At 40.2% G+C, this 17,553-nt stretch overlaps 1 protein-coding gene across 4 annotated transcripts in view; it reads left to right on the plus strand.

Moving 5' to 3' along the window:
- The first annotated feature begins 568 nt into the window (after positions 1–568).
- Positions 569–17,553, plus strand: part of CELF2 (CUGBP Elav-like family member 2) — a 362,155-nt gene continuing 345,170 nt past the window's right edge. For 2 of the 4 annotated variants that reach the window (XM_064284847.1, XM_064284848.1), the window contains exon 1: positions 571–670. In XM_064284847.1, coding sequence (XP_064140917.1) covers positions 597–670 — 74 coding nt within the window. In that variant the 5' untranslated portion in view covers positions 571–596. Of the gene's footprint in view, positions 671–17,553 lie in introns of all 4 variants that reach the window. The other 2 variants (XM_064284844.1, XM_064284846.1) reach the window with 2 other exon arrangements.

Below are 17,553 nucleotides of genomic sequence, written 5' to 3' on the forward strand. Positions count from 1 at the left end.
TGATTTGGGAGTTTCGTTTTCCTCTGGAAGAGAATCAGGCTTTGGCAACATAGTTGCACTAAACCTACTAAAAGTGGTTATTCCGGCTACGTGCCAGGTGCAGTGGAAATGGAGAATTTAGTAGAACAGGACAAAGTCAGTCCAGTGAACTAGTTTGCATTTCTGGATGCTCGTGAACCAACGAAAGTATTGCTATTTTTAAGATGGTGACCTCAGCTCCTCCCGGGCAGAGCAGGCAGGCGCAGGCAGCGCGGGTCTTGGCCGCTCGGGCCGGGCCGGGGGCGGGCGCGCGGGCTGGGCGCCGAGCTCCCCCGGCCGGGCGGGCCCGCAGGGGTTAAGCGCCGCCGCAGCGGGCGCGGAGCTCCGCCTCTGCTCGCAGCACCTGGCGCTCCGCAGACAGTTGCCTCAGCACTGGATTTCGGACGGGATTGGAGGAAAGCGAGAGGGGAGAGAATGTGACAACTGCCGGCTCGGGCGGCCGCCGAGGGGAGGCCGCGCGCACCTGTCCCTGCTTGTCTCGCGCCAGCCCTCAGCGGACTCGGCCGCGCGCAGAGCCGCTCCCATTCGCCCGAGCGCAGCCGCGTGCGCCCGAGAACATGACTTCTGCTTTCAAGCTGGATTTCCTCCCGGAGATGATGGTCGAGAGCCGCTTGCTAGTTTCCGACAGGATGTAAGTAGAGCTTCGGCGCCTCGCCGAGCCGCGCCGGGGCGGGCTGGGGCGTCCTGAGGAGAGGCATCTGCCTGCCGCGCCGCGCCGCGCCGGGGCTCGCTCTCCTCTCCAAGGCCGGCCCGGGTGGCCGCTGCGAGTCGCGCTTTCTGGAGCCTCGAAGGAGGGCCGAGGAAATCAGCCGGCGCTTGCGTTTTCCCTGGGAACGCTAGCTGGCTGGGCAGGAATTAGCCGCCTCCCTTTGGTTTCTGCGAGCGGCAGGGGGCCGGCAGCTGGACGCGGGGAGGAGGAAGTGTGCTCGGCCGAGCCGGGCTGTGCCGGGCAGGACGCGGGCAAGCACCGGCCGGCTGGGCGCGCCGTCCCGGGGTCCCGCGGGCGCGGGCGGGGCGGGCGCACGCGCGGGCGCGCCCGGGCGCGGGGGCCGCGTGTCTGGGAGGGGTGCGCGCGTGCCACTGTGCACGCTTGTGTCATTTTCGATGCGGGGCTGATGGAGCTGTTGTGGCCGATTTAAAGATTCCTTCTTCCCAAATTACCCGCTAACCTGACTTACCGTTTGCAAAGATTCCTTTCCTATGGGGGAGAGAGGAGAAGGAGAGAAGAGGCGAAAAGGATAATTGTTACGTATTAAAATAGCCAGGCATACTATACTGCAGAAATTAGAGGTAATTTTTACGTAATCATGATGGTTTGTCTGATATGTAGTCTGTAATTTAATAATTAATGTGATGCTGGTTGTTTTACGTGTAGTCAAACTAGGGAGAGAGTTTATTGCGAAAAGTAGGGAGGAAATTCCGGGAAGTATGTCTAATTTTTGTCTGATTTATTAGTCTTGATAGGAAAGTTTCTTTTAACGGCTCAGGCATTGTCAAATCAATAGGATTTACTTGTATTTTAGGTATGTTATGAAAAGAAATCCTAAAGGGGGAGAAAAAGGAGGATTGCTAAAGTGAGACCAAGAGGTCTGTGTCCTTTTCAGACATGGAATATTTAGAATTCTTTCTTATCAACAAGAAATTTGATAGTGAATCCAGGCTACAGTTAGTCTAGGGAAAACAGGCTGCTATCTTTGGTAAGAGCACATATGAAATGTTTCCTATTCTGCATACTGTAAGAGCTAACGTCTGTATTTCTTTCTGGCACTGTACCGTATGCTCTTTCCAATGTTCAGGCCGTTCCCAGCTTTATGATCCATTCCCTGGCAACTAACTTTCCCCTACGGTGCTAGATGATTTTCCTAGTCTGTAACGTTATGATTTGAGAGATTCAAGACACTCTGTAGTGACCAATTATTTGAACAGCTAAGATTAAAATAAAAAAAAAAGTGAGGGCGGGGGATAATAGATTTAAAATGTGAATTGTCCTTTCAGACAATACTAAGAATGTTAACTTTCTTGTACACATGATCAGGTTTATTGTCTCAATGGAGATAATCAGATAATGTAAATTAAAATACCGTATTTCCTTTTGGCAGTTTTCTCTGAGAAATTTATCTTATTTAGTAACATTCCCGTGATATTTGCTTTGGAAGATCTCTGTCCTGTCGACCATAAAAATATGTATCTGTATAGATGTGTAATACATGTGTATATATTAGCTAGATGAGAATTTTATGTGTTTTTTCCTTTATATTCTAGAGTGTCAGGATGAACCAAAGACTTGGCCTGATCGTGATTTGGGATTTATGGTCACCTGCTACTTATAATAACTGCTTTATGAATGTAAAGTGTGAATGGCTTCTGAAAGATGCTGTTTTCTGTCACTTAAATTATGAATTACGAAAATTTAATTTGCCCTTTGCGTTTAGTGAACAAATGTGGCGTATTCAAGCTATTTGTTTGGAATAGAGTTTCTGTATCTTAACCATGGAGTCTCCTATACAAATCATAATATAACTTCTACCGTATATCTCTTTCAAATGTTACTTATTTCCAAATGACACCCAGATTGTTTTTGGTGTGTGTCAAAGTTTGCCTACTTGGACTCAAAAAAAAAAAAAAAAAAAGATAAAAGAAACAATGATTTGTAAAGGATACTTCTGTGATTTGTTGCCAAGATAACTGTTGTCTCTTAAACCCTGAGAATGCAGGAGCCTGTTTTCCAAAATAGTTTGTGATTAACTTACATGAGGGACTAGATATAGGTGTGTGGGAGGGGATGCCACGAGTTTAAATCCTTGACGCCCAACATATCAGTAAATTTTTACTGCCGTGTTCAGTTGGGAAGATAGCTGTGAGAATGTGTTGTTTTCAGGAGTGACTGTCTTGTGTAGTGTATTGTCATTTGGACTGAATTGCAATAGGGTAGATATCTGCCTGTTCCTAAAAGGAACTTAAATAAAGCACAGGGGCTTTTCTGGTGTGGATTGTGTAAAACAGTAGAACATATTTTTAACGGTGTTTCCCCGTAAGAACGTGTTAGATAAGTTTGCAAGATGTAATATCTTTGAGTCCTCAAGGCGGATGAACAGATAGCTTTTGAGATGAATTATTACGCTTGATGAACCCACGGGCCATGCAGTGTTTAAAGAGCCCACATCATTTGAAGGCTCTGTAGTGGTATAGAATTGCTATATAACATATGTTTCAAAGTTCTGGGATTCTAAACATTCAGTATCAAAAGTACATAGAAATGGACATTTTAAATAACTTTATTAAAGTTCCGTTGCTTTTTGTTACCATAGAATATCGTTACTACAAAGCATTGTGAATATAAAATAGGAGCAGATTTTTTTTTTTTCCAGTTTTAAACTGGGACAGTTGATTTTAAATTGGGGGTGAGGATGCATGTTCCCTCCTTTGTTTCACCTTTTTGATAGACATACATAGACTTCAGAGCTTTAAAATATGTATGAATTTTTAAATTAAAAAAAATCTGTTAGCCGATGTCTTAGAAATGGGAACTTGCAGGTGGAAAATCCATAAATGTGACTTTAAAAAGTGGTAGTTCAGATTCATGATGTCAGAATAAGAAACTGAGAAGCTACCAATAAATTAAAATTAAGTTTTAATTTTTTTCACGTTTGGTAAGTAACATTCTTGAGAATGAGAAAAAATTATCTTGAAGGTAAATTCATCCGCTTGGTGAATTAACCTTTTTTTGACTCAGTCCACCCAAGTTAGTGTAACTAGTAAAAGAATCTGTCAATGTACAGTTAAATTGAAGGGCAGTCATTGGGACATGATTGCAATTGCTGAAAGGGGTTTGAGAGACCATCTCTTCAGACCCCCCTAGTTTTATAGATTAAGAAACTGCTAGAGCAGCAATGTGGCTAATCCCAGGAGACAAAGTAATTATTACTTTCCCCTTTCCCTCTCATATGACAAAAACCTGAGTCGTGAGTTGAATGCCTACTATGTGCCAGGATGTTTTATTTACACTGTCTCTCATCTTGACAACAAATCTTCAGGATGGATATTCTCCCCATTTTATAGATGATGCTAACACAGGTTATATAGAGAGCAAACAGCAAAGCTGTGGTGTGCTTGTGTGTCTGCTGTATATGTTCACATGTGGTTGAGGAGGGAAGAGAGAACTATGAAGTAGTGTATGTATGTGACATAGATTTTTGTCAGAAAACCACAGCTAAGCCGCATGAAAACTGACTGAAGGTTAGAGGAAATAAGTATCACCTATTCAAGATTGCAGTGCAAATATATTTGAATAGCCATTTTATACTCTAATTTAGTTCAAATTTACACTGTTCTTCTATATGTTAATTCACTGAGAATATATTTTAATTAAAAATGTATTTTGGTTTGAAGGTACTAGCACGTTGAAAGTCAAAAGCAGTGGGGTCTTTTTTTTTCCTAGGTGGCATTTAAAGTGTATTTGGAAAATGCAGTTACAAATAATAAAATACAGAGCTGACTCAGATTTATTGCCTGATTCCATGGTGAGCGTAAAAGGAAATTATAATGAGAAGAGTCTAATAGAGGGGCTGTGCATCCGATTCTTTAAGGAAAGTGTTTAAAACATTTTCAGATGGGATCTCTCAGTTAAGAGTACATATTGTAGAATCAGCTGTTTCCTGGGACCAAAAATTCATCCCACATTGGCATTTTAGAATACTAATATTGTCCTTGATCTGGGTTGAAGTATTATTTTAATTGTTAAGCCTTGCTATTTAATTGTAATTTGCTGGATTGAGATTATTTAGGCATCTGTTGATGAGATGCAGTGAACTGGGAGAGAAAGAACCTTGAAAGACAAGATAAAAAGGAGATAGGATTTGAGATAGGAACCTAGTAATTAAGATTTCATGGGATCATTATTAAAATGTTTTCCCTCTGAGAGTTTTTTTTCCCCCTTTTCTTCTAGCAGCCATAATAACAATATATTTAGCCTCTGATGAAAGACTGTAGTCTCTTTCCTGGTTTTACATAAATCCCCAAACTTTTCACTTCAATTTGCCCAGACCTTTTGGTTTGGTTTCTTTAGAAATTAAACACTCATTCATTTCTCATTAAAAAAAAAAAAAGGACTGGTGGTGTTTACCATGCCAAATACTCTGTTACACTTGAGTGCGTTACTGCCAGCACATGTTATGATCTAGCTGTTGTGTAAAAATTCAGGATAGTGTTGATCGTTGAGGCTTATATTTAGGCTCGAAACCAAAACTCACTGCTGTCTGGTCGATTTCTGACTCATGTCACCCCTGTAGGACACAGTAGAACTGCCTCATGGGGTTTCCAAGGCTGTAAGTTCTTATGGAAGCAGACTGCCACATCTTTCTCCTGAGGAGTGGCTGGTGGGTTCAAATTGCTAACCTTTTGGTTAGAAGCCTAGCAGCCAAGGCCTTTAACCATTGCACCACGAGGGCCCCTACTGTTCAGACTCAGAAGACCAAATACCATAATGGGAGCCTGCTGCGGTTATAGAGAATTAAACATACCCTCACACTGCTAAACCATACTGTAAGCATCACTTATTTGCATTTTAATGCAAAGCATTGTATTTTCCATACATTTCAAGAAGCTAAATTAATAAGTCATTAATGTGTTTTATTGCCTATGATGAGCTTTGCCCAAATGTTAAAAAGCTTTTATTTCCAACGTAGAGTACTAATATTGAAGGGTTTTGTTTTTTCAGGGTGGGTCATAACTTTTGCTTTTTGTTTTGGGATCAAGCCATCCCAAAGAGTTAGGTATTTCTCAGTGTAATTATCTGTCGTACAAAACTGGCTGCAGAAGGAAGGGTTTGGAAACTACTAATGATATTCAATTCATTAGCCCCTTCAAGTTCTCCTGTGGGCTGTCCTGTTTGTTTCCACTATCTGGGAGGTATGGAGTAATACAACAAAGCCAGCGTCAGGGTGTGCCACTTGTGTAGCAGCGCAGAAAATGTATTTTTATTTTTCCTTGAGAAAAAGCTCTTGCTAAACCTAAGAGAAATGGAGCTGTACATTCCTGGCAAAACCTGTGTGGGAAACAAAAATGAATTAGAGCACTAAATGAGATGCTCTCAGGTAATTGTAAAATAATCATTCCCCTTAGCATCATCACTGTTTAATTGTGCCATCCAGTATTCTCATGCTCTGAACCCAGATGTGAAGGGATGGAAACCTCTCTCCCCTCCTGGGAATTTTCATTCACTGTGAGCTTTAGACTTCCCCTGAAGAACTTTTCAAAGAAAGGGGGGAAACATTTCGGGAAATTTTCAACAATTCCACCTTCCCCATTTCTTCTAAATCAGGACAGAAAGTGATGACTCCAACTATTTATACAGAAGTACAATTCCAGTTATGTGATTTCCATGACTGGTAAGCATATTTGAGATTTACACATTCATAGTGCTACACCGCGAGTTTTATGAACAGCCTCTTTTATGAACTGCAGATTGTATATTACGTTCAGATACGGAGAGTGAATACTGAGAGTGATGTTTTAAAGTCAGCTGATAATTTAAAATGTAATGCTAATAAATATGTAATCGTATGGCTTTCAAAATGACATATGAGTGCAAATTCAGTTTTTGGTTAAATTTTAATTACTCTGTTTGAATGAATGCCTCAGAGCCAGCTTACAAGCAAGTTATTAGACCCATTTTTTTCTCCTCAAGATTTATGGAAATTAAGTTTAGCTTGTATTTAGACTATCATTTCAGTTTATTATCCTGAGCTTTTTTTTTTTTTTTTACCAGACACATACGGCCTTTCATGTAATGTCAGATTTTAAATAAATTGATTCTGAAGAGATTTTGGTTTTAAATAATCTTTACTCTTTTCAGATCAGCAGGGGGGTAAGAGTTGTCCAGACAAATGACCAGGATTCCTCTACTAGTAATAGTGATTTAAACATGAGGTGTGTGTAACGTTTTGATTTCGAGTCTCAATAATTAAAGAAGTCAAAGAGCTTTGTCTTTCCAGTGAGACTGTATATGGCTATCTGTGTCAGAACCATGGAAATCAAGTTCCCCCAGCCCAACAGCTGCTTTGTCTGACATTTACAGGCTCAAATAGAACGGAAGATTTCCTACTTTCACAGATGATGGTGGTGAGTCACCCACTCCGAGACAAGGCAGTTAAATTCCATTGATTTTATTTGACATGTTGAGATAACTTCTGGACAGCTTGAAAAAAAAAAAAAAAATTTTTTTTTTTTTTTTTTTTTGTGGCACTGTAAGAGTAAATAGTTCTTCAACTTTCATACTAGGTCTAAAATTTTATGATTTTATGCTAAAAGGTTTATGGTCAGGCTTTTCCTAAAGAAAGTTCAGAGCCTGTCTTAGGCTCATTAAATTTTAGGGTGGTATTTTATATCCTTTTCCATGAATTATGTCTTCATTTCTCATAGTCTTCCCCTGTAACAGGCAAGTTGCACCTCATTTATCTGACACAAGTGAAATCAGTTGGCTCTATAAACTAAAAGTGCAAAATATTTTGTTATTCCCCCTACTGTAGTCATAGGCATAAAATAGGGATGGATAGATGGATGAGTAGGTGGATGGATGGGTAGATCAATCAATCTAATGTATACACCTATATGCATACATATAGATGTGTGAATATATGTGGAAAACCATCTTACTGGGCATAATTCTTCACTTTTTAAAAATAGCTGCCTTTTAATGGTCTTTGGTTATTAAATTTATGATAGTGTTGTACAGTATAGCATGTATTTACAGGTTATTGATTTTATAATATAAAAATTTAAAGCTCAAAAATGTTTAGCATCTTGACTAAAGGTGTACAGCAACTTAGCGATACTGCCGGAAATCCATTTCAGAACTGTTTCTACTCTTTTGCCCAGACCTGCAGAGTAATTTCAATAAAAGTGAAAGAAGTTCACTATAATAATCCTGTAATGTTTCATTGTGTGAAAAGCTGAGACCCTCCCTATTTTAGTGGCCCCGTCTATTCTTGCTGCAAAGTCCTATTTCTCAGTTGCAATTGAGGTGTTTGTTGGTGCTATCAAGACCTTTAATGTTCAGAGTAAGAAGGAAAAAAGAATCTTCATAGGAAGGTCTGAAAACAGATCCTAAGCCAACATTTTCTTGTCCTGTGGACATAACTAACCATGGCCAGATGAAAGTCCACACCTGATGCATCTTTACTGCCGCCGTCATTTTATGTCATCTGTATCATAATCTCATAGGTGTTGAAAGGAGGACTTGAAATTTTCAATGCATCTAATGCGAGTCTTGAACATAAACTGAGTTTATTTAAAAGGCTATGGTTACAGGTGATACAGGGACTTTGGGGGGGGTGCAGTAAATTGGTGTAAACCAACTTAAAAACACACAGGCTCTCACACACGGTGGTTTTCTCTGTGGCAGTCTAGAGTAAGATATTGGGTATCAAGCAAGTGCAACAAGGTTGAAATCTGACAATTTCTCCTTAAAAGTTCTTAAGATAATCAAAGAGAAGGATGATATGAAAAAGCATAAAAAAGGAAAGCATTTGGTAGAGGAGGAATGTGAATTTATTTAGTTCGCTTTACTCTTCACTCTCGATCCTTTGTACTCAACCTCGATTCACTTAGGTCACAAGGAGTACAACTGTTTCTGAAGTTTAATTGTTGCCTTTCCTTGATTTTCCTGATTGGTATCTTTTCAGTTCTTTTAATATTTGCTAAAGTCCATTTTATTTTCATTCTACTGAGCAGTTTCCTAAATTTCAAGAGAAGGGGCCACATCTTTCCATGACACAGTTCTCAGAATGGGGGCTTTGAGAAGAGAGCAGCATCAAAATACCTAGACCATCACTTGTAGTAAATTCCTCTGGAGCAGCTGCGTGTTTCCATGCTAAAACTGTATTTTGACATCCTACATTACAGAAGGGGTGTTGAGTTTTCTGGTCAGAGCATAAGGGTAGCATATTTCAGAATGATTAACTTTATGGATGTCATTGTCTTGGCCAACTATATTTGGCTCTGCTGCAGCTGTGTTTGCTTTCTCAAAATTGTCACCAGGAGGCCTCCAACTGCAATTATTCACTTCAGTCCATGCTGGTAACATCTTCCCTCATGACTCCTATTGTCCAGCCAGCCATCTTTTCCTGTTGTCAGGGTTTAGCAGTAACACACAAATCCTTTGGAAGTCTGAATGCTGGTTAGAAGTACTGGCAGTCCCAGCTCTCTGTCAAAGTAATTTCTTAATATTAAGTCTCTGTCTTGCTATTGCACCATAATGCTACCTGTCAGGGTTCTTCTTTCTTGTCACAAAAAGCCCATATTTTGCTCTTTTTTTCCTCCTTTTCTATTACTCTTGGGTGTCAAAAAGTTGCTTCCAGCATCTACGGTGGATAGCATTTCTTCCTTTTTATATATTTCTAGAGCACTTTGGAGTACATTTTCACTCATATCTGGTGTTTTAGAAATCCTTACACAATATGGGGTCGCTATGAGTTGGAATTAACTCTGTGGCACACGACAACGACACTCATTGAGTTGCAGAAGACACAAAGAAGCATGTGAGTTTTCTCTTAATTGAGCACTGGCCACAAAATTTACTGTCCTCTTAGGAATTCAGGAAACATTTTTCTTAGTACAAAAACCATTTTAATTCCATAGGCCATGTGTGAGTTTCAGTTTTTAAATACTCATAGCTTCTTCTTGGATTATTTCTGCTGTCAGGAACACTTGCCCTGCATCAGGATCTGCGTGTTTGTAGTGGAATGGAATCACTGGGGACATGGTTTTAGGGCCTTTCCAGCAACGTGTTGGAAAGTTGTTCTTCAAGGCTAAGAGTCCTTTACTAAACAGCAGTCTGATAGGTGTTCATCTACCTGGTCTTCTGATTTGTTCCATGCCTACTTCAAGTCTCAGGTGACTTGTCAAGGCTACTCATCTGGAAAGTAAGAAGAATAAGGTATGCTTCTTATCTTTCCACAGTATTATTGTTAGGCTAATGTTGGGAAAGGAATGACACCGTAAATATTTTATAGCTTCAGGGTACTTAAAACTGACCACAGGTTCACCCACATTCCCTAGGAGAATCTAATACAGTAGAACTTCATTATAACTGACCAGTTAACGTTCTCTCCCTCAGAACGTTCATGCTTTAAAGTCTCAGTCAAAGACGCATAAAGCAGTATTACTCCCATATAAACTTCAGAAAATTCTTAGTGCCCAGCACGTTATGAAGACTGATTTTTTTTTTTCCTTTTTCTGCATGATGGTTGAGAAATAAAATGCAGTTGATGTTCCAACTGTGAACTTGTGGCCAGACTGTCCATTCTGGGATGGGGTGAAGTAAAAGCAATATCACCATCTGGTATGCCCATGTCCACGTTCTGAAAAGCCCCTCTCTATGCCAGCTGAAGTAGATTTAGATTTTTTTTATGGGAAGAGATTCACCTGTACAATATGAAGGCTGGTTCTCACCTAATGGGAATGCCTAACCCTAGCAGAAACCCAGCCATTAAGAAAACATTTTAATGATATGAATATGGAGTGGAAATATTGTAGGTGCAGCCTCATTAGGTGCTCAGGTCACTAAATGCCTGGAGAAGATAGAAGGAGAATCTCTGAAGGAGTAAACAGCTTGGAAAAGGAATCAATTTTTTGCCTTACAAGGTGGCATAGGGTTAAGACAATGGGTATAGCATTTGTATCATCTGCAGCATCTAGGCTGTAGATTTCTGTGTTTTAATTTTTGTTATTGTTAGTTGCTATTGAGTCGCGTCTAGCTCATGGTGACCTTATGTATAACAGAGTGAAATGTTGCCTAGTCCTGTGCCATCTTCACGATTGTCCATATGCTGGAGTCCCTTGTTGCAGCCACTGTGTATTATGAGTGCCTTCTAACCTAGGGGAAACCCTAGTGGCGTAGTGCTTAAGTGCTATGGCTGCTAACCAAAGGGTTGGCAGTTCAAATCTGCCAGGCACTCCTTGGAAACTCTATGGGGCAGTTCTACTCTGTCCTATGGGGTCTCTATGAGTCAGAATTGACTGGACAGCACTGGGTTTGGGTTGGGTTTGGTCCAACCTGGGGGGTTCACCGTCCAGCACTATTTCAGGCAATATTCTGTTGTGATCCATAGGGTTTTCATTTGCTAATTTTCAGAAGTAGATTGCCAGGCCTTTCTTCCTAGTCTGTCTTAGTTTGAAAGCTCTGTTGAAACCTGCCCACCATGGGTGACCCTGCTGGTATTTGAAATGCCAGTGGCATAATTTCCAGCATCATAGTAACATACAAACCACCACAGTATGACAAACTGACAGATGGGTGATGATGCTTTAATTAAATAGGCATGTCTTTCTCCTGACATAGTCGATAGGGTCCTTAGAGTCCTCAGAGGTCAGAGCTACTGTAGCTAGTGTGAAGATTCACCCCTAATATCATAAGTCACTTTGCTCATTGAGATCAGGCGTGATCAGATTCAAATTTGAAGCTTAAAGCCTTGGTATCTGAGTCCATTGGTTGAGAAATGTCCTCCATGACGGGCCAGGGGAATACTTAACACCTTCTTTGCTAAAGGGGCTAATATTGATTGTGCAGAAACTTGGCTGGGCCCTGAATGTGATCTCAAAAACTAAGAACCTCTTGCCTCACGTAGCAGACCATCTTACATCAGGGTGAACCAGGGATTTCTGAAGATAGTACGAACTTTGGCAATATCAGAGATTAGTGATATTCTTAAGAATGCAAGCTCTGTGGCTAAAAACTGGAGAAATCTTTAGAGAGGGAGCCGGCCACACAGATACTACAAATACGTCTCTACAAATTAATTGGTACTGTGTAATCAGCACATTTTATCTTTTAAGTGCCAAAGACATCTAATTAGTTTTATAGGCAGCCTTTCAGTTGGGCCAAGATTTTGTAGCCAGCTATTATAAAAAGTGAACAGAAATTGGACTATCGTCAGCCCTGAAAGCTACACGATGGCTATGCCTTTATCTTACCTCTATGACTTATTTTTCAGGTCTAGTCAGAACAGGATGCTTTTGATTCAAGTTTATTTCTAGTTTTCTGTTCAGTTGAAAAAGCAGTGTAGACCTGAAAGCCAAAAAATGTTCTCTGGTTTCAAATATACTTTTATTATTTGATAGCCATTTGTTTCTTTTGTGTGTGTGTATTTTCTAATTCGAATTACTAACACTTTAAGGGATGCTGCCCTGTGTGGCATGTTTTCTAAATTAGTTTTATTTAGGATACCGTATATCTCAGTGGAGGCTTGTGTGTCATTGCCGTGATACTGAACAAGTTTCAGTGGAGCTTCCAGACTAATGATCATGGGGCTGGGGCAGGACAGGGGAGCATTTAGTTCCCTTGTGCATGGGGTCACCATGAGTCAGGGACCAGCTTGATGGCAGCTAATAACAACAACAGTGGGCCAGCCATTAGGCTAAGCCACTTAGGTAATCTTCAGAAAAATTTCGCATGGTAAGTATTATCATTCCCGTTTTGCAGATGAGGAAATTGAGATTCAAGAAAATGGTAGTACCAAAAGTTGGCCCTGTGTCTTTCTGTATCTGTTCCAAAAATAGGTCTTTCTATTGTGTCACCTCACAGTTTGTCCCTGGAGTTGCTTGCAAATCTTTTGAGGAATTTCTTAGATCCTTCTAAGACCATAAACAGGTTGAATTTCTAGATATATTGTAGAACTTGCAGGTGAAGGTGAGTGTTTTGAGTGTAAATACAGGTTATTAGTATAACTCAACAATATGCTTTTTATGTGCTTTTTCATGTAAATTGCTTTTACTTGATTTTGTTTTATAGCCAGACCATTATCTGAGCCTGGAAGGTAAGAGAGGTGTCAGTAGAAGGGAGGACCAATGCAGTGTCAAGATCTGTTATTGGTGAGGTAGATTCTCGCTTACACTGAGATGAGGAAGCAGCTAACACAGACTGTTAAGGTGAATATTTATTTTTCATTTAAGGTAATAGCGTATTTTATGAAGAGGTATCTTTTGAGGACTTTGTTAGACACCTAGTATCTACCCCCTCCATTTACTTTAAGTTTCTTAATTTTTGCATCAGATTTAGATGCATATTGGGGCTTTCTTGGGGCTATGTCTAGCCTGTGAATTAGAAGATTCCTTGGCAAGTACAAACCTACAGGCACAATGGGATGGTGTTCAGTCTCTGCTGTTCACCTCACTTGGTGGACTTACACAGTATCCTTTCTAGAGTTACATCCATTTTTACTCCCTTCTTCATAAGTGGGCCAAATGGTTGGGCCATGGAATAAGTGAGCCTTTAAGCAGGTAACAAGGGATTTTAGATAATTTAGAGTATGACCAACTCAGGTATGATACATGGTCCATTTTGAGTGTCAGGACACTTTCAACCTCTCCATGTCTTTTTGCTCAAGTGCATGAACATTTCATAGGATTCTGGGTTTTCAGCAGATCACAGATTTCTGTCTCCTGTGCAGACACCCAGTGTAAAGGGAAGGATAATAGAAAAGTTAGAGTAGAGTTCATGCATGGGTTGGTCTAACTCACAAACCATTTTATGCTGAATATTAGCTTGTCGAAATGCCTTTAGTCTTGGCAGGAGACATGCATCGTAACCTAAGAGGATGTGATTTGAGCAGAGTTCTCGTGCCCGTGTGCTTATTGTATTCTTGCTACTGATGCAAACATTATCTATAATTACATTTTCAAGTGACTGAAAATTGCAGGCTTTGTTGAACAAAAATAAAACCAGAGAATTGAATGTATAGCCACTCCACCCTCATTATAAGGCTTTCAGAAATCAGACTATAAGGCCCAGTACCATGGCTCTCAACTACATGATACCAACTTCATTCTCTGATGTTTGAACACTTGGTCGAAATGCTGAGTTCCCAATGGTGATCATATAATTGAAGGAGAATGCGATTACTCTTTTACTGCTTCGTTTGCTCCATTGTCAACTCAGTCACAGTGGCATCTCCTCTCACAAATCCTCTATTTCCAGGATGTAAAACAAGAAACCACAATCTGATTTAGATCCAAGTATGATGGGCAAAAGTAGCAGGAGTTGGTTGAGGTACAGACACTATTGCCTCCCTGGGGCAGATGTTTTGCATTCCTGTGACATCAGGGACTCTTCCCATCACCTCCGCTCCTTTCCCATGTCCCGCCCCACCCAGCCCACAGGGCTTGAATACAAAAACATTTCTTCTGTGGGGATCCACTACGTGATGGACTCTTCCGTTGTCTTTAGGACCTGGCCGTGATACAAGAAAAACATCCTGGCCAGTCTCACTCTCCTAGACACAGGCTAAGATCCTATTTCTAATTTCAGCGAGAACTTGTACCACTTGGGATTTTTAAAAAGAGAGAATTAGACATGTTATAGCTTAATATTTTGCTCATTAATGATTAACAGCTTAAAATCCTGGAAGCCATTTGAATGAAATAGAAAATATTCCCTGGTGTTGGATGAGAAACACATGGGAGGAAGAATTTATGATGACATGTTGTTATTGTGTTTTTTAGGCACCAAATTTGCAGTCTGTATGGTGTTTCACGATGTCATCACTCACCTTCCACGCCCAAGTAGAGGTCAAACTCTTTGACAAGCTAAAGGAAAATTAGTGTGATGTTTTAATTCAGAAAAGAAGCAGAGCAAATACTTGACTAAGGTTGCTCAGAAAACCCACAGACTATTCTTGGTTTTATTCTGTCCTTCTCTGCCTGCTATGACAAACATATCATCAAACAAATGTTTATCAGATCATGATTGAATTATGAATGATTGAAATCCATCTAGATCTGGTGTATACCTAGCGAATTGGATTTCCACCAATATATGTGGCATGTTACCTTGTCTAGCATAAATGTTGTTGTTGTTGTGTGCCATCAAGTCAGTTCCGACTCCTGGTGACCCTATATGACAGAGTAGAACATCCCCATAGTATTTTCTCAGCTGTAATCTTTATGAGAGCAGATTGCCCACTGGGTGGGTTCAACTGTCAACCTTTTGGTTAGCAGCCGAGCCCTCAATCGTTGCATCACAAATAACAAACTCAAATTTGTGAGATCACTTTATATTGTAATATGAAACTTATTGATTATATGTAGCGTTTGAACATTCATAGAGTTGAAATAAGGTAACTTTGGTGTCCAAGCTAAAAAGCCTTGTGTATAATGCAATACAGCAAGGGTTTTTCTTCTTTTTATGTGAATGGCTTGTACCAGCTTTTAAAGGAAGGCCTCCGCAGTGAAAATTCTGAGACACAGTCAGTCTCAATACTATAACTGCCCAATTGTGAGGTATAAATGAGGGCAACTCAATTTGTCTATTTCGTGAATTCCCTCTGTGAGTTATGAATACTTTCTCTTATATTCAGGGCATTTTTTTTTTGACAGAATATATGTTTATATCTCTTACTAAGTGCCTGGGCTTCTGATAGCTTGGATTCTTAACCAATCAGCACAACTTACTTTAAAAAATGTAATTAGCCCAGAACCAAAGTAAATTAGCTTTTAAAGTTGTCTAATTCTCAGGGTTCTTGTGTCTCTATTATAGCAAATGGATCCCGCCGTGGTATAGTAAACACAGTGCAAGTCGGTACACTTCACTGATACAGTTTATACCACAGAGCGAAGAGTTAAAATTAAGCTGGGCAATTGAGGAGTTTGGGATTGATGAGTCCCGGGTGACCTGTTCTTTGGCTGAGTTGATCAGTTGTTTTATTGTCTTATGGATATACCCTAAATGTTCTGTGCTGAATCCTGTGTTCCATTTTTTTAGTCTAAAATACCTGCCTGTGAAAAAGAGTTACATCTTATTTTAAGCATCATTCTCAATGCAAATAGTCAACATCTCAAAAGTCTCATGCTGTGCGACGTGCTGCTTGTACTGTTCTAGGTGTTGCAATGTTTTATAAAGTATAACAGTTGTTCTTAGGGAGTTAAACATTTGTTTATTTTGAACTCTAATCTATCACTGTTGACACTGCTTATTTCTTGCTCAGGGAAACTCTGGTTTAAAATGCTCTGCACCTTTGTGTTGTTTTAGACTATGTTGTCTTAATAAAGCCTTTTCTTCTTGGGGCATGAGAATTTAACTATCGTATCTTTCTAAAGAACTTCATTCTTCACCCTGTAGATCAGATGAAGTATATTTTATAATGTTGCCTCATCAACTTTTTTGCCATAAATAGATCCCTCTTAAACCAAAACACCAAACCTGTTGTGGCTGAGTGGATTCCAACTCATAGTGACCCTATAGGACAGAGTAGAACTGCCCCATACTGTTTCCAAGGAGCGCCTGCTGGATTTGAACTGCTGACCTTTTGGTTAGCATCCGTAGCTCTTAACCACTATGCCACCAGGGTTTCCAGATCCCTCTTAGATGTCTGAAAAAAATGTTCCATGTTTTCTTTATTGCTAAGAACAGTGATAGAAATGTGCATAAACTTTAGTACTTTTGTGACCTTGACCGTTTACATGGTAGAATCCAAGTAGCTTGGGGCCATTAACCAGTTGCCATGGAGTGGATTCTGAGTCATGGCAGGCCCCTTGTGTGTCAGAGTACAACTGTGCTCCATAGAGTTTTCAGTGGCTAAATTTTCAGAAGTAAATCACCAGGCCTTTCTTCCAAGGTGCCTCTGGGTGTACTTCAGCATCTTCTGCAGCCGAGTGTGTTAACCGTTTGTACCACCTAGGGACTCTTAGGTAGCTTGTGTGATGGAGAAAATCACCCTTAATTAAAATTAGTAATATTACAGTCTTTCCCATCTATAGAAAGTGGCAGAAGTAGCAGTGCCCTGTTCTATTAGGTCAGATTTTCTCTGATGTTATTCACAGGATTAATCGTGCATGCAAAGAAATCTAGACTTTATCTGGTCAGTCCTTTGCTCCCTGAACTTCTTTTAGAGCAGCTCTTTAAATCTGGAGTCTAGAGAACAAGTAGACATAGATTGATGAAAATAAGCCTGTGGGATGCCCACTGCCGTTGAGTCGATTGTGTCTCATAGCGACCCTATAGGACAGAGTAGAACTGCCCAGTAGAGTTTCCAAGGAGCGCCTGGTGGATTCGAACTGCCGACCTCTTCGTTAGTAGCTGTAGCACTTAACCACTATGCCACCAGGGCTTCCGCCTATGGGATTAAAAAAAAAAAAAAATTTTTTTTTTTTTTTGATAGCAGCCACTTAATTGGCATCCTGAATAAGACCTCAAAAGCTTTTTCATCCTATTGGTACTCAAGATAGAATGAGTATGAGTTCTGTTTGCGGGGCCGCCTCTTGTCCTGGTGTCATTATAAACAGTATCCCCATTGTCTCTAAAAAGTGTCCCAGTTTGGATGATAGCTTATGTGTTCCTCCTTTCCATGTCTGATCTTGTGTCACTTGCCTTGTTAAATACAAACAGAACTGGTGAATAACTGTAGGCTGATTTAGAAAATGTTTGCTGATTAAAAAAAAAAAATCTAACCCAAACTTTCCCACAAAAATGACTATCCATGCTTTTAGATTTTCAGGAAAATAATAAATGTCCAGTCTCTCTTT

Source organism: Loxodonta africana, chromosome 4 (genome assembly GCF_030014295.1).
Source record: "Loxodonta africana isolate mLoxAfr1 chromosome 4, mLoxAfr1.hap2, whole genome shotgun sequence".
NCBI lineage: Eukaryota > Metazoa > Chordata > Mammalia > Proboscidea > Elephantidae > Loxodonta > Loxodonta africana.